Source organism: Diplotaxodon limnothrissa, linkage group LG16 (assembly GCF_057381915.1).
Source record: "Diplotaxodon limnothrissa isolate DT_005_m linkage group LG16, D_limnothrissa_male_GT1.1, whole genome shotgun sequence".
NCBI classification, from domain to species: domain Eukaryota; kingdom Metazoa; phylum Chordata; class Actinopteri; order Cichliformes; family Cichlidae; genus Diplotaxodon; species Diplotaxodon limnothrissa.
In genome coordinates, this window is record NC_140611.1 from 37533081 (window position 1) to 37552445 (window position 19365).

Here is a 19365-nt window from a genome sequence, read left to right on the forward strand (position 1 = left end):
ATTTCGAACTAAGCGAAGAAAAAGATTATAAAGATGCTGACTTAGAGCAACAATGGGAGAGAAAATGAAATTCTACGTGGGGTTTTTTTCGGATTGCAAAGATTTCTTCTTCTCACAGCAAGATTTCTTTCTTCTTTTTTTACAGTGTGGATATGATGTGGTTTGACTTTTTTTCTTTATGGAAAATAAATCAGAGCTTAACAAAATGTAACTGGAGTTTTCTTCCTAAATTACAGTCTGCATAAATGATGCTACTGACAGGCTGCTTCCTGTTCTGTCCGTGTTTGTGTCCAGCTATCACATATCAGGCTAATGCGAATGAAAAACCACCCTTACTGAGGCAAGTATTCGAATCATCGTCCTAACGCTATTAAAGATTTATTGCATAACAGCTGCAATCATGCAGCAACGCAGCCACTGCTGGACGTTATCCAGTCATTAGAGTTATGAAAACATAAGCAATCCATTTCTAATCACCAAGTAATCAGCTGTTTAATCACACAGGTCCACAGAGAGGGAACTTCAGTAAGCTTTCCACACTACTGAGCTCACTAGATTTATCTGGCCCGGGTTTGTGCATAAACCAATATGAACTCAGCTCACCCACAAAAGGGTTTTTAAATTATTACAGACGGCTTACGAACATGCATGACTGACTGACCAAAATATCCTCTAACAAAAACACAGGCGGAAAAATCTCGCAGAATCACAGATGATGGTTATTTTCAAACGTGTGCAGTCTGAAAATGTATTTAAGGTCAAAGGCAGAAAACATCATATCATTCTTTGTATTCTAACCCTTTACTTGTGTCCAGCTGGATGCTGAGTTCAAATAATGGCTTTTTCACCTGACAAACAGGTAACTGTAGCTGAAATGACACACATCAGATTATTTAGTAATTTTTAAAAAAGTGTTTCAACCCAGCAACTACACCCAAAGGCCATGTTTGATTCTTATAACATATTTCTGTTTACAATTCTCGACCTGGAATGGCTTAAAATGAAGTTTCTTTCATTTGGGATCATTAGCTGTGTCGGTACAGAGAAATTAGCTCCAGCAATCCAAATATTGGCAAGAAATTTTTAATTGAGTGAAGAAAACCAAAGTAACGACAAGCCGTTATTTCTAGTGTGTAGCAAACAAAGTCCAGAAAAACCTTCACAAATGCGGAAGTGGAGAAGTTGATCAAAGCTCCAGAAACCAGTCGTTAAGGGAAGATCAGAGATTTTATGAAATACTGCTGCTAAGAACCAGCAGTGATGGAGACTGATAGGAATAAGAGAACTGCATGAGCCAAGAAAGAGAAAAACTGCCGGCACAATGCACTTTGCTCTCATGCTTTTTGTTTTGAGAGCTGTTTGTGCAGAGAACATCAACATACGGTATCTGCACGCATGGTTCCCAACGTGGGGGAGAGCCCTTCATCCCACGGCCGGACCACCGCAGCCACCTTACCCAAACCCCACTCACATGACTTTGGATGAATTCGACCACAAAGTGAAAGAAAAGCAGTCAACAAGTGCTCAGCATATGTGTCCTGTTAGACTGTCTGACAGGCCAATGCCAAGTGTGCAAAGCTGCTATCATCCTCTGAAGGATCTAGAACACAGTTTTTCATTGTTTCTGGTGCATTTTTCTTTAATGAACAAACAGAAACAAAAAGAATTCCCATTTTTCATCACTAGTATCATTTTACACAGCATTTAAAAACCGAATCATGTGATATAGCATGCTGTAAAAGTAAAAATGAATACCTGTAATGAAAGCATGAATCCAGGCTATAATGATTTCTAATGAATCACCAGAATTGGCCTTTTGGGATTCTTTAAATCAGTTCACCTTTGAGGATTTCTAATTATTTCCTTTTCACAGCAAATCAAGACTAAAACAGAGCAAAGCTTAAGTGGATTTCAGAGCGTTTATGGACTAAAGCTGGAGAAGTGTGTCTGTGCATGTGTCGGGAGCTAGAATAAGCTACTTCCATAATGAGCGCAGTAATGTAATAATGTGCTACAATTAGCTGACTAACCCAACAGACGGTGTAGATCGATGAGCAGACACAGCCCTCAGTGTCTTGTGCTACTGAGGCTGGCAGATGGACTGACTAAAGCGAAAGCGTATCTAATAGACCCCATAAATATTTATAGGCACGCAATTATCTCGAGTTGTTGGTATTTTTAGAGGAAAAGATGCACTCAACAAAACCAAACTTCTCAGGATGATTTGGACTCAGCTTCTTATATCTGGTCACTGATTAGACGTTAGTGGGACTTAATTCACAAACACTGGCATGTTTTATGTCAGCAGTGCCTGAAAGAACCACTTTAAATGTCTTTACATGTTTACAGCAAATAAAGGGATATTAGGCTTTCAATTAGAGAACTGCGAAGCATTTAATTGAACTTTTCCATGATGTAACCTAGTCCTCACTGAAAGCTGCTACACGAGGAACATAGGAAGGAGTCTGAGTCAGCAAACTGGCTCAGACTTGGCAGTTACATCGATTGAAAAATTGCTAGCATTAGCAGGAAACTGTGGTGACTTTCCAGAGTGAATGTGAGGATGAGCCTGTTATTTCTTCTTGTAAAGGTTGAAAGGGTTTTAAAGTGGAAGCATATATTAAAACTTTCAAACTAGTGTTAATTCATGTTTAGATACTACCTTCGAGGTTTTGCTTTTTCATTAAATATATGTTTTTTCTTTTTAAACATGATTAGAATTCAGTTTATTACTCATTTTATCACAAAACATACACAAAATCCGAAATGCAGGATCCGGGACGCAGACTGCTAAATAAAACTCTAAATGAAAGTGAAGTGAAATGAAAGCAAAGCAAAAAAAATCCAAAGTGACAGGTGTACATGGATGAAAAAAATCTTGGTAAATTAACATACACTGTGACAAAGACAGAGGGAAGGACTATTTATACACATGGGAAAAACACATGTGTATAAATATCTATACACATTGTTTTTTCCCCACCTGTCTCCACTTCCCGATGAGGTGAGGTGATGAAAAATACTCAGCAAAAGCAAGGATGCAAACAATATTGTCAAACACAGGGGAGGAATTAAAACAAAGCAAAACACCAGAGACAGAAACTTTCAAAGTAAAACAGGAACTAAGCTGCAGGAACAGACTACACTGATCCAAAGGAACGCTGGGCAAACTAAACATAAAGGACAAGCTGCATAAAGAATAACTAGAAGTCAAGTAAAAGCTGAAACAAAAACCAACTGGGGTCACACTTATTATTTGGATTGATGCTTTTATGGCATTTCTCTACGCTTGCTGAGTGTACAAAGAGCTTTCTGCTACAAATTTCATATATACAACATTTATTTACCTTTACTGTGAAGCACTTTGTCTAAAATCTGTGCGAAAACATGCAGATGAGACAATCAAACCACTGACCTTCCAATTAGCAGGTGACTCTAGTACAGATTGTGTTTTTGAGCAACTATTACTGAATTTAATTTCATCACATTATCACTGGAAAAATTCACAACTGCCACGAAACACTTTATGGCCGGTATGGGGCTTGAACCCACAACCGTTTTAGTAGTAATAGTTGCATAGCTTCTTCAGCACTTTATTCTATTTAAATAGTTGTAGTCAATCATAAACTGAATCACTGTTTAACATATTTGGTTTGCTAATGTCGCTCAGTCCCAACTAAACATAGCACCATATAGTATGGAACTAGCTCAGTAATGTCTGCTACTCAAAGCAAAACCAGATGAGTGGGTAAAACAATGACTTCTGGTGTAGACAGGAGGATACATTTTTCTTCTTTAAAAACTTACACAGCAGTTTGGCTTAAAGTGCCAAGTTACATTTAAGCCTTCAGGCTAGTCTTAACGCGATGATAAGTGTCTGTTTTGGCTGAAAATACAGTTTAACTGTGACAGTGAGCCACACGGATAATGAATTGTGGGCTGTGTAAGCAGTGACGTTCAAGAGTTTACCGGCCTCCCTAAAACCAAACCTTCATCATGCTTTACTTGACAAGGCCTGGAGGCTACATGGTGATTCCTTGATTCCTAGCTGAAGGAAATGAAAGCACTCAGAAATTATATGGTACTTGCAGATGGATTCATAGATGCGCAGTTTAAAAAAACAAGGGTGAGCTCAAAGACGGCCCTTCATATGTTGATTTAGATTAAGAGATAAAAACAGACTGCAGACGACAGATTAATACTTAATACTGCAGGTTGATCATAAACAACATGTTCTGTGTTTTCTACACAGAAAAGAAATATGCTAATCTGTCCTCCTCGTGTAACAGCATGGGCGCATACTTTGTCTTACATTTCAGCAAGCTCGTAAACAAACACATGGTGTCTGCCTCAGGTTGTGATTAATTAACCCTCCCTGCTCAGCTGTCACTCAAAACCATTTACTGTTCTCGCACTTAGACGCTTAGAGGATAAACACACTCGCCTAAAGGCCTTTAAACGGTTCCTTCATTTGGTTTTGGACTGAGAAAAATGAACAGCTAATCCTGAGAGGGATGCTTGCATTCAACAACCAGCATTCTAGAAAACCTGTTATGGCACTCAGATGTCATTTATAAAAAAATGATTACAGTGTTTATACTGAGAAAGTGTGATGTGGATAGACATATACAGCTTCTAACAACACAATCTTGTTGTTAGTGTCTTTATTGCTGTAGTTACATTTCTTATATTGTTGTGAAATTTCCAAAAGGACAAATAAACTGTGTTGTAAAATCACTCTGGTCTTTGGATTAAAACACTTCTGTCATGCCTGCTGAGAAGATCAATGCCAAGTTATAGATGTTTAATAAAGAGTCGTCTGCCTTGTGACATTAAACAGTTCTTCTGTTTTCACTTGAGTAATTTATAACAATCCTATTATCATCGTAGTAACACGTCATTCTGATTAAATTGTTTAGGACGTGACAGACCAAACTCCACTAAATGGCTCTTTGGTGTGAAATACACAGAGTATAATCTGCAGCTTACAGTCCAGCCTTTACAGGTGAAGACCTCGTAGCTGCACATCTCCTCTGTGTAGGCAGTGACCGCTGTCATGTGTATTATTAAGGGGTCTGTGGTACTCTGACCTCACAGAGGCTCCGGGGCTCTAACAGCTATGAGAACTTTAGCGAGAGCTTTCACAGCTGAATGAGATGGAAGTGAAATATGAAAAATAACAGAATAAACCTTCGTGGCTCAGACTGGGCAGCACATCTGGCTTTAAAGAGTTATCAGAGCAAACACTTACAAGTAGTGTGAGCTGCTTTCTCGTAGAGCATCTGTGAACAGCTGTTTTAGTTCTCCCGCCAGGAAGTGAAATACTCACCACTTGCATGTTGGATCATCGTGACCTTAAACTGGAGTTTAATTTTAGGGAGGAAGAAAAAGTTGCAGGAAGCAAAGTCTGGCAATTGAAAGATAAAGTTGTGACTAACATAAGCTGCCCTCGTGCGACAGCATGAGCTACAGTCCAGGTGGCTGATACAGCACAACTGTGCGACCCTGAGGGGACGAATCCACTGTGCATACTGTCATGAATGTGGGAAAAACAATGAAGAGGCTCCAAGTTATAATCTCAATTTCATGCAACATCTTTATTACTGCACACTGCAGACCTCCTCCTGTAAAAACAGCTGTTTGGTCTCTGGATGAAAGCCAGAGATCCAGCTCTCATCGCCAGTGACGATCCTCAGCATCAGTGTTTTGATCCGTGGTGAAATTACAGATGCTGACATGTAGGTGGTCAGGATGAGACTTCCATGGAGGGGTCTAAAAATAGCAGCTCTGCTGGAAGCAGTTCCGTGGCACACCGAGAGATGACCTCAAAGAGGCGAAATTTGAATCAGATATGGCTCTCAGTTTTTACAGATGCTGAGCCTTTTGATCGCAGCTCATATGATGGGACTGCTGTAAGTGTTTTCTGTGGAGACACAACAAGCAGCTCCAGCAGGGCCACAGGCTGAATAATTATAAAACGCTGTCATAGCTTTAATTTGATTTTTGTGCAAGGATTAATGAGAGAAAGAACAATGACATATGTAGTTTCATTTATCAGAGCACTCCAAATAATAATCAGAACGATTTGCTTTTTTTTTGCAGTTGTTTATAGCATTTAGAGAATCTTTTAGTGTCTAAATTTTTAAAGTGGTGTCATCAAAGTGTTTGAAAATGGAAAAAACTGAACATGGATGGTGACACGTTATCATTCGTGTCTTCCGCTGGTTGTCTGTCTTCCCATCAGCCTCCCATCTGCAATCGTGGACGTGTCATTTTTTTCCATCTGCTAAGTGTCTCATTCATACCTGAGTGCTGGCAGGCCAAATGATTCATTTCATCAGCATTCTGCTTTTCAGTTTGCCACAAAACCACCATGACAGCGACATGCAGCAGGGCATCACGTAGCACAATAAGTTGATTAGTTTCAATTAAAGATCCCACTGCTGATAAACTGGCGGTGCCGCTGACACTTCCTCTAGTTGTGGGGACATTAAAAACGCATTGTTGTTTTTGCATCTTCCTGTTGTCGTTCTGGATGTACAAATAAGCATCGGCGTCTTTTCCTCTGCCTCTGAGGAACCAGGTTGCCTACTTTCCTTTTCCAATTCTTTGCTCTGTTTTATGCAAGCTGTAATTCTTTGGGGGCAAAGAGGCGTTACAGTTTTTTTGTTTGTGTTTTTAACTTTCAGCAGTGATGAGATGATTGTGTTCTTTTTCCTGTCCTCGCGCAGCGATGCTGAAAGTGTCTAAACAAGCTCGACAGCGGATGTTAAATGGACTCACTGAGCCACACGTCCTGCACTTAACATTTAAACGTCATTACCGTGCACAGGCTCGACGCTCACATTTGACCTCGTGAATTTCACTCGTGAAACTTGAGCTATAGATTCGATTAAACACGGTGAGCAGATCCAAATTATGAGGCAACATTTAAACTGCTGCACATGAATGCAGCATAGTCAAAAATTAGCACAGGCCCTGACGTACGCTGTGAGAGATTAGACAACTCTAGCAAAATAAATCAATTATCAGAGTGTTGCAGAACAAATGTCTGCACAGTGAAAGAAAGAGAGTGTGTGCACGCTGGGGGCTATGCTAAGCTACACTGAGCACAGCAATGCATCAACGTGTCACGATTAGCTGACTAACCCAAGAAACACAGCAGATGGATGGTAGGAAGAAAAAGAATATTAATGATGCTAAACATTAACAGCATTAATTCAAAAACTGTAAAATATTTACGATTTGCCAGCATGTAGATAAAACTTGTAGTTTTATCTCTAGTACACGGGAAAATCTCTTGAAATGCATGCAGAAGGTTTATCTGAACGCTACGATGCTGGAGGGGAAAAAAAGTAAAGGTCACATCATGCGAGCGCCTCAGATATTTCAATTATCTCGTTCTTTCTTGCAAAGGCTGCAAAAGCATTTTCTTGCTGATTGGCTCTGTGGCAGTGTTGTTATCGTCACTCTCACAGAATCAAACTGGCTCCTGTGGAAAATACGCTTATTTAAGCACACCTCCCTAAAAAGTCTTGTGTCAGGAGGTCATCTTATTTAAAATGATCACACGGTGACGGCTGCATCTCACACACTGCAGACCGATCAGGAATGCAAAGATGTGACTGGATTTTCTGCTGATGAGCTTTACAGCAGCTCGGTGATTAGTGCCGTCACCTGCGAGTCAAACTCATATCGGTGCAATGGATCGTGCAATGCACCTGTTTCCTCCACCAGCCTCAAAATGTCTCTAATTTATGGTGTGTTATTGAGCAATGATGCGGTATCTGCGCAGGGCGTCACTCTGGACGAGATGGGGGACGTTACAGCACACTCTCTCGACAGGGGAACAAATAGTGCTGTGACACAAAAATAGCTGCACGAGGGACTCGGGGATACCAAATGTATTTGAGATGTTACTTAACCAAAAGAGGACGTGCAATATAGCATTAGCAACTTTGCAGAGGGAAATAATACAGCAGAGGGGAAAAGGGATGATAGGGAGCAACGGAAAACACATTAAAATATGGAGCAGAAGGGATTGTGGAAGAAGCAGGGGAATGAAGGAAATAGAAAAACATTTGACTGTAGTTATGAGGGATAAAAAAAAGAAGCTGTTCCCCTTTCCAGCAGATGAAAGAGGAGATAGCTGTAAAGATAAAATAAAGATGAAATACTGTATTTAATTAAATTTATGCCGTAATGCAGAAATAGATGGGCATGCAAAGTCAGTTAGGCGGCCTTTGAGCCTTTTTTTTCCTGTGCGAAAGCTTCAGACATCTAATAGAAGTATTGTGAGGAAAATACGCAGAGGCATTTAATAATGTATGCTGCAGTGAACATAAGGACAGTGTTAAGTATTCGATGCGGTGGGAGCCGCGTATAAACCCCGGCTGATGTGATAGTTGTGACAGCAGAGGACAGAAGTGAGACAAGATAGCTGAGGAACGTTACTACTTTTAACAGCTGAGGCACACTGAGTGGTAGGAAGGAGCCCCATGCAACTGCCCCTACACACACACACACACACACACACACACACAGACACAGACACAGACAAAATGTCATTGGAACTGAATTAGAACTCTCCAGAGGAATCTTTGCCCGAACGCAGCACTTCCTCGAAGGGGAGCGACTGTCCTGATATTTGACCTTTCTTACTCAGCTGGACCGTTTTTGACATTTCGGTCCGTCATTCCCTTTTTTTTCTTTTTCCTTTTTTTCTTTTCCCGCTTCCTGTTTTGTTTCAGACCAAAAAATATATATAAATTATGGAGAAATTAAATACTACATACATTTGATAAAACCTTTTTTTATTTGGGATTTACAAAGTTGTCCAGTATTTGTACACAAGCGTCGATGAACTGATAAACTGCACGTGTGGAAGTAACCTTTGAAGTGTATTTCTTGTAGAGCAGCAAGATGAGGATGTTTAAATGAGCTCAGATAGTCTACTAAACACATCATGGTTCTCGAGTATGTGGAACAAGGTCTACAGATTAAAGAAATAAGGTTATTTTTTAACTTAAATTAAATGCTGACATGATATAACACATAAATCATTACTGGCAAATAAACCCTGCGTTTACCCTTGAAGGAAAAGTTATGCACATTTAATCACGACAGAGCAAACCTTTTGAAAAACAGAAGAAAAGTTTGATAATTACATGCTTTTTATCTGGTTTTTAAGTCTCCCTGAGATCTTTGATAATGCACGCACTTAAACCCTACGGTTTAATGACTTCTACATCCAGATAAATTTGACCAAATTTATTGCTAGGCCCTTGGAAAGCAGTGATATCACTAAAAAGACCCTGCAGAAGGGTTAAACTAACATTTATCTGAATATATAAACATACAGCACTGCATAAAAGTCACCACGCATTTCTCTAAACTTTGCTAGAAAAGTGGCCAATAGGTGCAGCGATTTATTGAAACATTTGCAAACACATGGAATATAAGGTCAGTAAATATTTGCTGTGACCACTTTTATACTTTTTATATGTCCAAAACTCCTTCACAAATCCTGGAGAACTATTACTCAAGACCATCAGAAGAAAGTCTGGCTCCTTGGAAGCAAAATCTAATGAAATGAGGGATTTTTCAAGACGTTTGCACAGTACTGAACATGTTCCTGGATGTGTTTAGTTTATTATTTTAATAAAAAACTACTTACAGCGTCCTGGCACAGTCTTCTCACTACATGTCGTGCAAGTGCAAATGAAAATGCAGCATCAGACACGTACTCAAATGTTATTCGAGATCTAATTGTTTGAAAAGTTTTTCCGTTGTTAAACTAAATTCTATTTCTAAGATGCCAGATCTCAGCAATTACTCAGTGTTATCGCAGGACAGACGGATGAAGGTATGAAAATAGAGTTTATTTGTGCAAAGTAAGGTCAGACCTGATGGAGACAGCTGACCGTTTTAAATACAAACATGTTCTTAAAACACAGTCAGGTGGGAGGTGTGTGTGTGTGTGTGGGGGGGGGGGGGGGGGGTATTTATGTGATTACTTAATTGTAATTTATGTTCTCAAATTGTAAAAGCAAATCTGAAAAGCTGTGACGATGCTGCCGTTTTTTGCAGCGAGCACAAAGATAATATTTGCTCACGCACAAAAAGATCTGTGTTTATGCCAGAGGCGTGCTGCTTTTGTTCAGACTGCTCCTCTGAATCCCTTCTACCCCCCTTTTTCCAACTCACTGTCTTTCTCTGTAGTCTCTCACTCAGTACATAATCAGCCTTTGGACTCTAACCAAAGCTGAAAAAAATGCAACAGCTCAAGTGAGGGATGAACAAATATACAGATTTTTTATGTAACGATGTATCGCTGCCTTATTGTTTCGATTAAAAAAAAAAAACACAGGAGGATTATTAATTTAAAAAAATCATGTGTTTTGTGTGGTGATAACAGAATGAAACCAAGGCTTTTTGGAAGACATCACAGTGACAATTTAAGCATTTTTATTGCTCTAAGTGCATAAAACCTAACAAAAAAAGGATGAAATTGCTTTTTAATGCCTCACCAAAATGTCACCATGTCCTGTTCGTGTTAGTGTGAATATAAAACAGATTTCATTCATGTCTGGCTGCTTCTCTCTCTCTCTTTGTGTGCATGTGTGCATGAGACTGTGATTATCCCACTCACTCGACTGTGTCCTCCCAGTTACACCAGTGTCTCTGATCCAGCTCTTGCATGTCCAGTCTGAACTTGCCCAGGCAGAAATCCTCAATAGCGTATTCGTAGTGAGGTCCGCAGCCCAGCGCTGACACACACTGAGACGCTGCTGAGAGAAAGGGGAGGGAAGAAAAGGGAAGGACGGCGTTAGAATAATGAAGGAAAGTGGGCTGAATGTAAGTTGGATCGCAGCACAATGCATAATTCAGTGCAGGGCTAACAACTTTTTCCAACTTTTAAAAAGTGTAATGCAAAGAGCTCTGGCCGCAGCGGGATGACGGCAGAGGGCAACACTCAAGAGAGTGTCTGTAACTGCTGCCACCTTTTGTGGATCAATGCAAACTGATCCATTTCCCCATCTGTTGAAGATGACAGTCTGCTGACACAGTGTAAGCTTTATCACTGCCGTACAAGACCTCCAAAACCACAAACAGACAGATGAGAGACAGACGAGACAAACTGAACACCAACGTTTCCGGTAAATTCTTGGTGGACATGAGGGAGAGTGCTCCAGATGCTGAGAGGGACACTTTGACATATTAACAGAAGGACTGTGTGACAAATGATGTAACGCAGGTAAGAAAGTATGTGATGGCAAAGATGTTTGGTAACACCCATTCAAGATACAGTAGTATCGGTTAAAAACGACATGTCGTAAAAGAATAATGCGAGAAGACTGCAGCTGTGGTAAGCTCCACATAAAAGCTCTGGGCTTAAGGAAATTGGTAATTTCTCTGCATTCAGAGTATCAGTGCTTTTACACCTCACTAGTTAACTTTTCAACCTTTGTTTATTTCCCTGCCCGTGTGGGTGTAAATGCTCAGATTATTCAGCCAAATTACTCAGAAACAAACAGGGTGAAGAGTCACAAGGTCAAATATAAAACCTCTCCTGCAGTGACACGCTGCATTTCAGAAACGTTAGGCTGAAAATGCAAATGAGATGCTAAATATCAGCATTTTCACAGATTTGTAAATTTTTGTAATGCAAGAGTAATAAAAAGAGTTTCAATTTGTTGCAACGTTGTTGCAACATTGAAGCCCCAGCTTTTTATTTTTTTATCAGTCACAACAGAGACGAATAAAACTGGAAGGTTTGTTGAATGTAAGTATTAGGAATTAAAAACAGACTTTAGAGTTCGGGCGTAAAAGTAATTATGTATCGACCAATGAAGGCCATTAAAGGTAAAAAATGTAGAACCGACAATAAATCGATAACTACATTAATTTATAATATTATATTTTTAAGGTGTTCTTCTTACATATCTGACAGCTTCAGCTTTCTTTTTTCATCACAGTCATAAACTTGACAACTTGAACTCTTTCTGACCAGTGTTGTAATAGTAATTAGTTACTTATTACTGATTACTTCTAAAAAAGTTATCGTTGCTTTACTGATTTTCAAAAGCAGTTAGTTACTTTATTACTTAGTTGCTTTTTAAAAACATGACACACAACCTCAAGACATTTCAGGCCAATTCTAATTTTTTCAGCATAACCCATCATATAAAGTTGAATCAAAACTTGTTTTATTAGTTTTAATCTTTTAACTTTAAGCATCAAGCAAATTCTGCAAATTTTCCAGCAAACTTTCAAACAGATGCAAATAAAACACAGCAAAAATAAATAAAATCAAAGGCTCAGCAGCACTGAGTCCTGTCACTCTTAAATCTATTTCCACCTGTTTAGCAGGAGTGGGAGGTTTGCCCGGTGCCGCAGCGGTCATGTCAGTGGGGGGATCCGAGGGTTTCTCTGTGAATTTCACATTCCCGTGGCAGCGTGCATGGAGCTTGCTCAGATCTGAAGTTAAATTTTTCGTTGTAGAAAGAAGTTTTCTTCCCACGCAGAGTGAACAGGGGACTAATGTTTTTGTAGTAATGTCAGTACTTCCACACATCCGGCTTCCTCCATATTATCTATTGTTGATCTACACACGTCTGTTGCTGCCACGGACGTTGCACGCTCATACGTCATTGTCATGAGACACTCTCACAAACAACATCACGGTTTTCTAACGCAGCGTGCTTATGGGAGAGTAACAGTAATCTAATTATTTGCAATAGTAATCCCTTACTTTACTCGATACTCAAACGCATTACTTTTAACACTTTACTGCCCATCTCTTTTTCTGACACTCTCTACTGATCTTCCAACCTGTATGTGACACCCACATCACTCTAAAGCACATCTTACTCATAATTACTCATAATACTAATTATTAGTGCTCACTCCCCGAAAATAACAAATGCATAATTTAAACACGATAACCTTCTACTTTGACCAGCATATAGAGACGTCTCTTTTTTAAAGGTAGACACTACCAATGAAGTCATGTCTCAGGACGGAGATTTTCACATTAAAAGGTCTCCCACAAAACTGCACAACTAACTGTTAAAAAAGAGAAAACAATATATATTTCTACAATAAATTCCACGGCGGTATTTTGCTAAAAGGAAATACTGAATTATCACGACACAGAAATCAATCTCTTTCATTATTCTTCCTCTTCCTGTTTCCCTCCAGCGTTTACTCACTCCCTAAGCCTTTTATCACCTTTTGTCTTGTTTTGCGTTCTTATTACAACCGCCTTCATTTCTATTCAGCTGTTTTCCTTTTCCCAGTGAATCTTCTATATTCGTCTCTATTAATCCCTCCTTTGGCAGCTTGCTGAAATCTTATTACTTCTGGAGTCTTCTGGGAGTTTTGTGAAGTGGACAAACCATTTTGTGAATTTTAGTGTACTTATTAGGACTCATTAGTAACAACAATATAGAATTTTGAGATATATGCAAACACTTTTTGATCTTACATCACTGTGTGCTTCAGAATATCTGAAATTAATAAATGGAAACTATATTAAGGTCAAGTCACAGCTTTAATTTACATCTAGTGTTAAAATATCAGAAAGTATCACAATTAAACACATGATGTTTTTGGGAAGCTGGTTGTTGTTTCGGTGCTAGTTAATGCAAAGGAGAGCCCACAGGTGATTTAGACTGGTGACTGGTTGTATTCTGCTAACACCAGGAGTGAAACTGGTTTATTTGTAAGAGAATAAGTTCCATTTTTTCAAAGCACTCAAACAAACACTGCCACAAAAATGAACAAAAAACATGAAGATGAGCACAAGCCTTGTTGCTTATCTTAAAGAAACACCTTGATGGCAGCACAACAAATCAGGATTGTTCTGTAGGAGAATTCACTGCATGATGCAAACCCCCAGCAACCCACACAAACAAACAGGCCAGTTGTACAGAACGTGTTGTAAAGAGGAACGTTGTGTGTCCTCAGAATATCCTCAAGTGGCAGATCTTTGGGGAAGCATTTGACTCAGCGTTCTCTTAACAAAGTCTCTTTGGAGCGTCTAAAGGTTGGTCACAACAGCGCTGCGAGTCGTCTCAGTATTCACAAATCACACCTTCGCTAATTCAGCTACCCTGGATCCCCATCGAGTTCAGGGTCCACTTTAAGATTCTTTGATTATTTGACTTTTAGAGCTCTGTGTAGCGGTGACAGGCCTGTTGCAACAGAGCCTTTCCCAAAATGTTACTACGGCAGAACAAAAATGTCTTTTTTCAACTATTTCAAGTTCCTTCCATCACAGGAGGAGCTGGGTTGACATGATTTAGTAAGCATCTGCCTCTGTAACGATGTAGGATGCTTTCTGGCTGTCTTTTTCCCAGTATAATATTAGCTCATCATCTGCATGAATGATATGAAGTGAAAATAAAAGAGGCTCAAATAAGAAACCCCTGTACGACTGTTTATCTTTAAAAGCCTTCAAGGTAAAAAGGTCTGATAATGGCAGTAAATACATGCTTTACACAGAGGCGATCTATTCCACAGAATAGCTTCTTCAGAAGAAACTAAGACTTGAGACTTTAATTATTTTCTATCAAAAATGAGCAAGTTTACAAATAAACTTAAAAAGTAAGTCAATTGATTGGTTGATTACTTCTTTGTTGTAACAATACTCTTGGGAATAAATCTTACACTGCTGTAAGGAAAATGCAACTGTGTGTAACACAGTAAGGGGAATTGTTGAAAAGAATATATCAATGGGCCAATAGGCTCGACTATAGGAGCACAGGGGTGTGTTCAAATGAGACACAGAGACAAGAATGTAACTCAAAAGAACCAGCCAACTTTAGTGACATAAACCATAAGGTTGACAAGCACAGGTTAAAGACACTTTACAATGGTAGAAAGGAAACTTACAAAAATTAAAAGAAAAGTAAAACACAAACTACTAAAGCAATGACTTGGCCAAGTGTTATTTTTGGTTTTCAATGTTCGGGTTTCAATGCTCGGGTTTCAATGCTCGGGTTTCAATGCTCGGGTTTCAATGCTCGGGTGCACCCTAGTAACCTGACTCCTTAACTCTTATAGAAACAGATTACACAAATCCAATGCACATTCAAATGAAAATTTCACACTCTTTTCACATGTGGAGAATGCTCTACACAACAGCTCATTATTTAAAGTCCCAAATAAAAAATGTCCAAGGGGTAAAGTCCAAAAAATTCCCAGGGTGTGAAAGAGAATAGGGATGAGAGAATGTCAGTCAGTGGTCTTATGTATAACCAGCTGTGCGTGAAAGTGTGAGTGATACAGTCCTACCACACCGCAAGGTGCAGCAGATCATCAAGTGGAAAAGAAGCGAATCTCAGTCTCTCTAAGTCCAGGTGGGAAGGCTCGCCATCTATTTCACCGGAGGAATCCACCTCAGGAACAATTCAGCATACAAAAAAAACCTGACCTGTCAACAGACAGGATCAGAAGAGCAATTCAAATATTAATTATGCTGTTCTAGCTATAATTCACAACTTAGGATTTTGTTTAAATCACATTCAACATAAATTTGCAATAAAAATACTCAATTTTGCAAAAATAAAACATCTCTCTTACACAAACTATGCATTAAACCAAGTAAAGTCAGTGCATATGCATATATGTCGCATATGCGGCAATTATTAATCAAACAATTGAGATTAATTCAGTTTCTCAACGATAAAATGTGAAACAGACATGAACTAACTGAGACATACAACATGTGCTCACCGATCTCAGCGCATCACGGCCGAAGACAATGGCATAGTGTCTCTCGGTCGGAAAATGCAGGGCTCTAAATAACGTAACAGGACATGTTTTCTCTTTAATAACCGTAATACGACATGAAGGAAAAATAAACATAAGTTGCGCTTCAAGTGTTACCTTACTTCTGGAAGCAGATTGAGATGAACTTCCAGGCAGTTGATAGCAACCAGAGCTAACAAAGGCTAACAGTTTAGCTCCACGCGGTACTTTTTAAAGTCACCAGAAAAATGCAGCATTTGCCTGCTTACTCACTGTGGCTACTTTTAACATGAAAGGTAGCTGATAACCAGTGAACTTATGTGCAACACAGTTGGTTGCAACTTATATCTAATACTTTTTTTCCAGCTCAAAAGCTTCAGTCTCTCTTTTCTCCTGCCAGCACGCGACTACCTCCACACATAGCAGCAAACACAGAGCACGTAGGTGGGACATACAGCGGCAGACTGCTCTCCCATTGGTCAAAACATACTGGGACCTGTGCATTTCGATTGGTTGGGCAGGCTGTCCATCTCTCCTCATATCAGTCCTTAAAGTGGTACCCCCATTTTATGTGGGTTACATGTGGGTTGCGCGCATGACATTTATTACAACTACACGTGTCAGTGTTTGTCTGTTGGTGCAGAGCAAAGGGACTTTGGGGCACTACACAGTATCATCATGAGGATGGTTTAAAAACAAATCTGTACAAAGTGGAGGAAATATGAGCAAACAGCTTGTGTACATTCACACTAAAAGTCCCGCTGTGAGGAAAGAGGATGAAAAGGCTCACACGACCGGATTCAAAGATGGTGATCAAAGAGTAGGATCAAGTGAACATGTTTGCGAGACAGAAATGGTGTAGAGAGAAGAAACGGAGGCTGAAACAGAGAAATAGAGATTTTTCCATATTTTTTTCTCTATCACATCCTGACAGTAATTCCAACACTTCAAACTGACCAGAACAGAACACAAGCATCAGAATGCAACCATTTCAGTATTTTCTGCACAGAGTTATTGCTAGGTTTATAAAACAAAACCAGTTTGTTATGGTTAAAAATAGATTAAGCACAAATATGCACTGGATCACAAAGTCCTGACTCCCACATGTTGGACTCCCTTATTTTCCACTATGATTAATAAAGGTGGCTCTACTCCCTACTCCCGTTATTAATGATGAATGCTTTCGTTGGCCATAAATTGTGTTTTCCACACTTGCCCAACATCTACATAATTCTTCATGATGCCGTACTGAGGACGGGGTTGCTACTGATTTCCACTGAGGAACTGGCACAACAAGCAAAACTGTGACCATTTACAGTGGCTGCCTTCATTGTTTAAACAAAAGTGAGGTGTGAATCCACACAAGTGCCTGTTGAGGATAACTAGTTTGAGTAAGTGCCCCAAAATGATTCACATCCAAGTGATGGGGAGTTTGAGTGTCTGTAGTAAATATGAAGGGATGAAAGGATGATTTTTGATGATGTTATTGTAGAATCAGGTCTGTGCAGGGAGAAGGGAAAATCATTTTTAATTTACAACACAAAAAATGATCCGTTACATCAGCCATTGGTTGGTTATTGTTTTCATCATAGCTGCCACTGAATTTTGAAACTGAGACAAACTGGACACTCGTGAGCTAAAGATGATGTTCCTTTTCTTCTCTGATGGCAGATGGCCCCGCCCCTCGCTGAGCCTGGTTCTGCCGGAGGTTTCTTCCTGTTTAAAGGAAGAATTTGCTTCTCACTGTCGCCAAGTGCTTGCTCATAGGGGTTCGTCTGATTTTGGGGGTTTTGACGCAACTGTTTTTGTGATTTGGCACCAGTAGCGTTGTATCCTGCAGAGAATGCAGCTTTAAGGGGCTTCTGCATTGGTGTTGTTAGCCTTTTAGCCTTCTCTTACATAAAATGTATGTTTCCACACTCCTCAAACCTTCACCTGAAAGCAAGCGTCTGCAAATACTGAGCACAATAAGCCTCATAGTGCATAAATTGGTTGGTCTCTCTGTTTAAATTTACATCCAGCAATCAGTAGTGGTTGCAAGACCCTAAGACCATGTTCACACGATAAATTCCACAGTGAGTGGGCTAACTGAGCTAACTGATTTGTGAGAAAGCCTAAGAGAAGCAAGAAATTACATACTGATGTGTACTAAATAAATTCTGTATGGATCACAAGTATAGTATGAGGTATTATTTGACCACTACAGCAAAATTATCCAAATTTGCACACACAGTAAGAAAAGGGCCATATTGCACATTTGTCACATGCAGACTCATTTTCAGCGTAGACCTGTCACGTTTTCGACCCAGTTTTGCTTCATTCTACCAGTTAATTTATCGGGTATTTAAATACAGGAACTGCTGCCAGTATGAGACCTGGGGAGGCAGCAGCACTGTGGCCAAAAACCTTCCATTAGGTTGTCTTCAACCAGAAACAGAGTGGTTGGTAATGTAGCAACAGAAGATATCAGCATTTCCTGGTCGTGTGGAAACTCTACATTTATCTTCCAGTCCAATGGAAAAACAAACTCAACTTGGAATAACATTTATCTGCCTGATCTTTTCTTGGGTAACTTGACAAATAGTTGGACTGAAATATCCCAAAGTGTCTTTGATAAAAAGTTTTTTCTTTAACACGAGATGCCCTGTCCTGTTGCTCTAACATGTACCTCTTCTTGTCAAATCAATTTTATGTTCCAGACACACAGAGCAAAGGCAGAACATGATGAATCTGAAGGAAAGGTCGTGATTGACTGAAGATTTTCCCATTTTCTCCCGCGACCACGTATTGATTTCGAGCTGCAACTAAAAATAATGCCACCTTTAGACTTTCACATCTGCACCTTATCCTCCATCCTCAGACAAGAAGCAGACGCTGGAGACAAATTTATTTCTAGAAATTGATTTTCTGATTGTAAAAAAGTTTTTTCTTCACCGTGTTGACTTGCCCTTCCTTCCTGTAATTTCCTCCTGTTTGATGGAGGTAATTACTTCCTTCAATCATTCCTCTTGTTTAAGGGGAAAAGTTTGTCTCTTCTGAGTTGGGATTATTTAAAGTGAAGCGGCCTGAAATGTCTTTTCCCATGAATTAAGGATGTTGTTATAGGTGCAAGTATGCTGTTGATCTTAATTAGTAAGGGTAACTAATACATAAGAAGATGGCATAGTTTTCCATGTGCATGCCAGTGTCTTTGATCTTTAACACTCCACTATTTCTTCTTTGTCTCTAAGAATCCCATGCTGCTTCAGGAGGCTCTGTTTATGTGTGTTATTATGTGTGCGAGAGAGATAGCATTGAACTATCTATCTATTTATAATCTGTTTTGCATGCTCATCATCATGCAAGCTAAATAAGTGACTAAATTCAGAAAGACACTAACAACAAGCCTTGCAGCGAGACAAAGGAGCTGCATCTCACAAACTGACTGCTGAAAGAATGTATCTGTTTGTGTTTGTGTTTGCGTGCTTCACAGTTATGATTTTGACCATCAGATTTCCTCAGAGCAGTGAATTTTCACATATGAAATGTTAGTGAATGCCCAAACACACAGGTCCTGACGTCTAGCTTCACAGTTCACAATCTGCTGTTGTTCCATCACACTGCAAAATA

General features: G+C 39.5%; 1 protein-coding gene across 1 annotated transcript in view; it reads right to left on the reverse strand.

Moving 5' to 3' along the window:
* Window positions 1-15754, reverse strand: part of ramp1 (receptor activity modifying protein 1) — a gene marked incomplete at its 5' end in the record, with an annotated part of 28461 nt that extends 12707 nt beyond the window's left edge. Inside the window, 2 exons of the mRNA XM_085374329.1 lie at window positions 10652-10790; window positions 15742-15754. Of these exons, the coding sequence (XP_085230455.1) occupies window positions 10652-10790; window positions 15742-15754 (152 nt within the window). The remainder of the gene's footprint in view (window positions 1-10651; window positions 10791-15741) is intronic.
* Between the last annotated feature and the right edge of the window lie 3611 nt (window positions 15755-19365).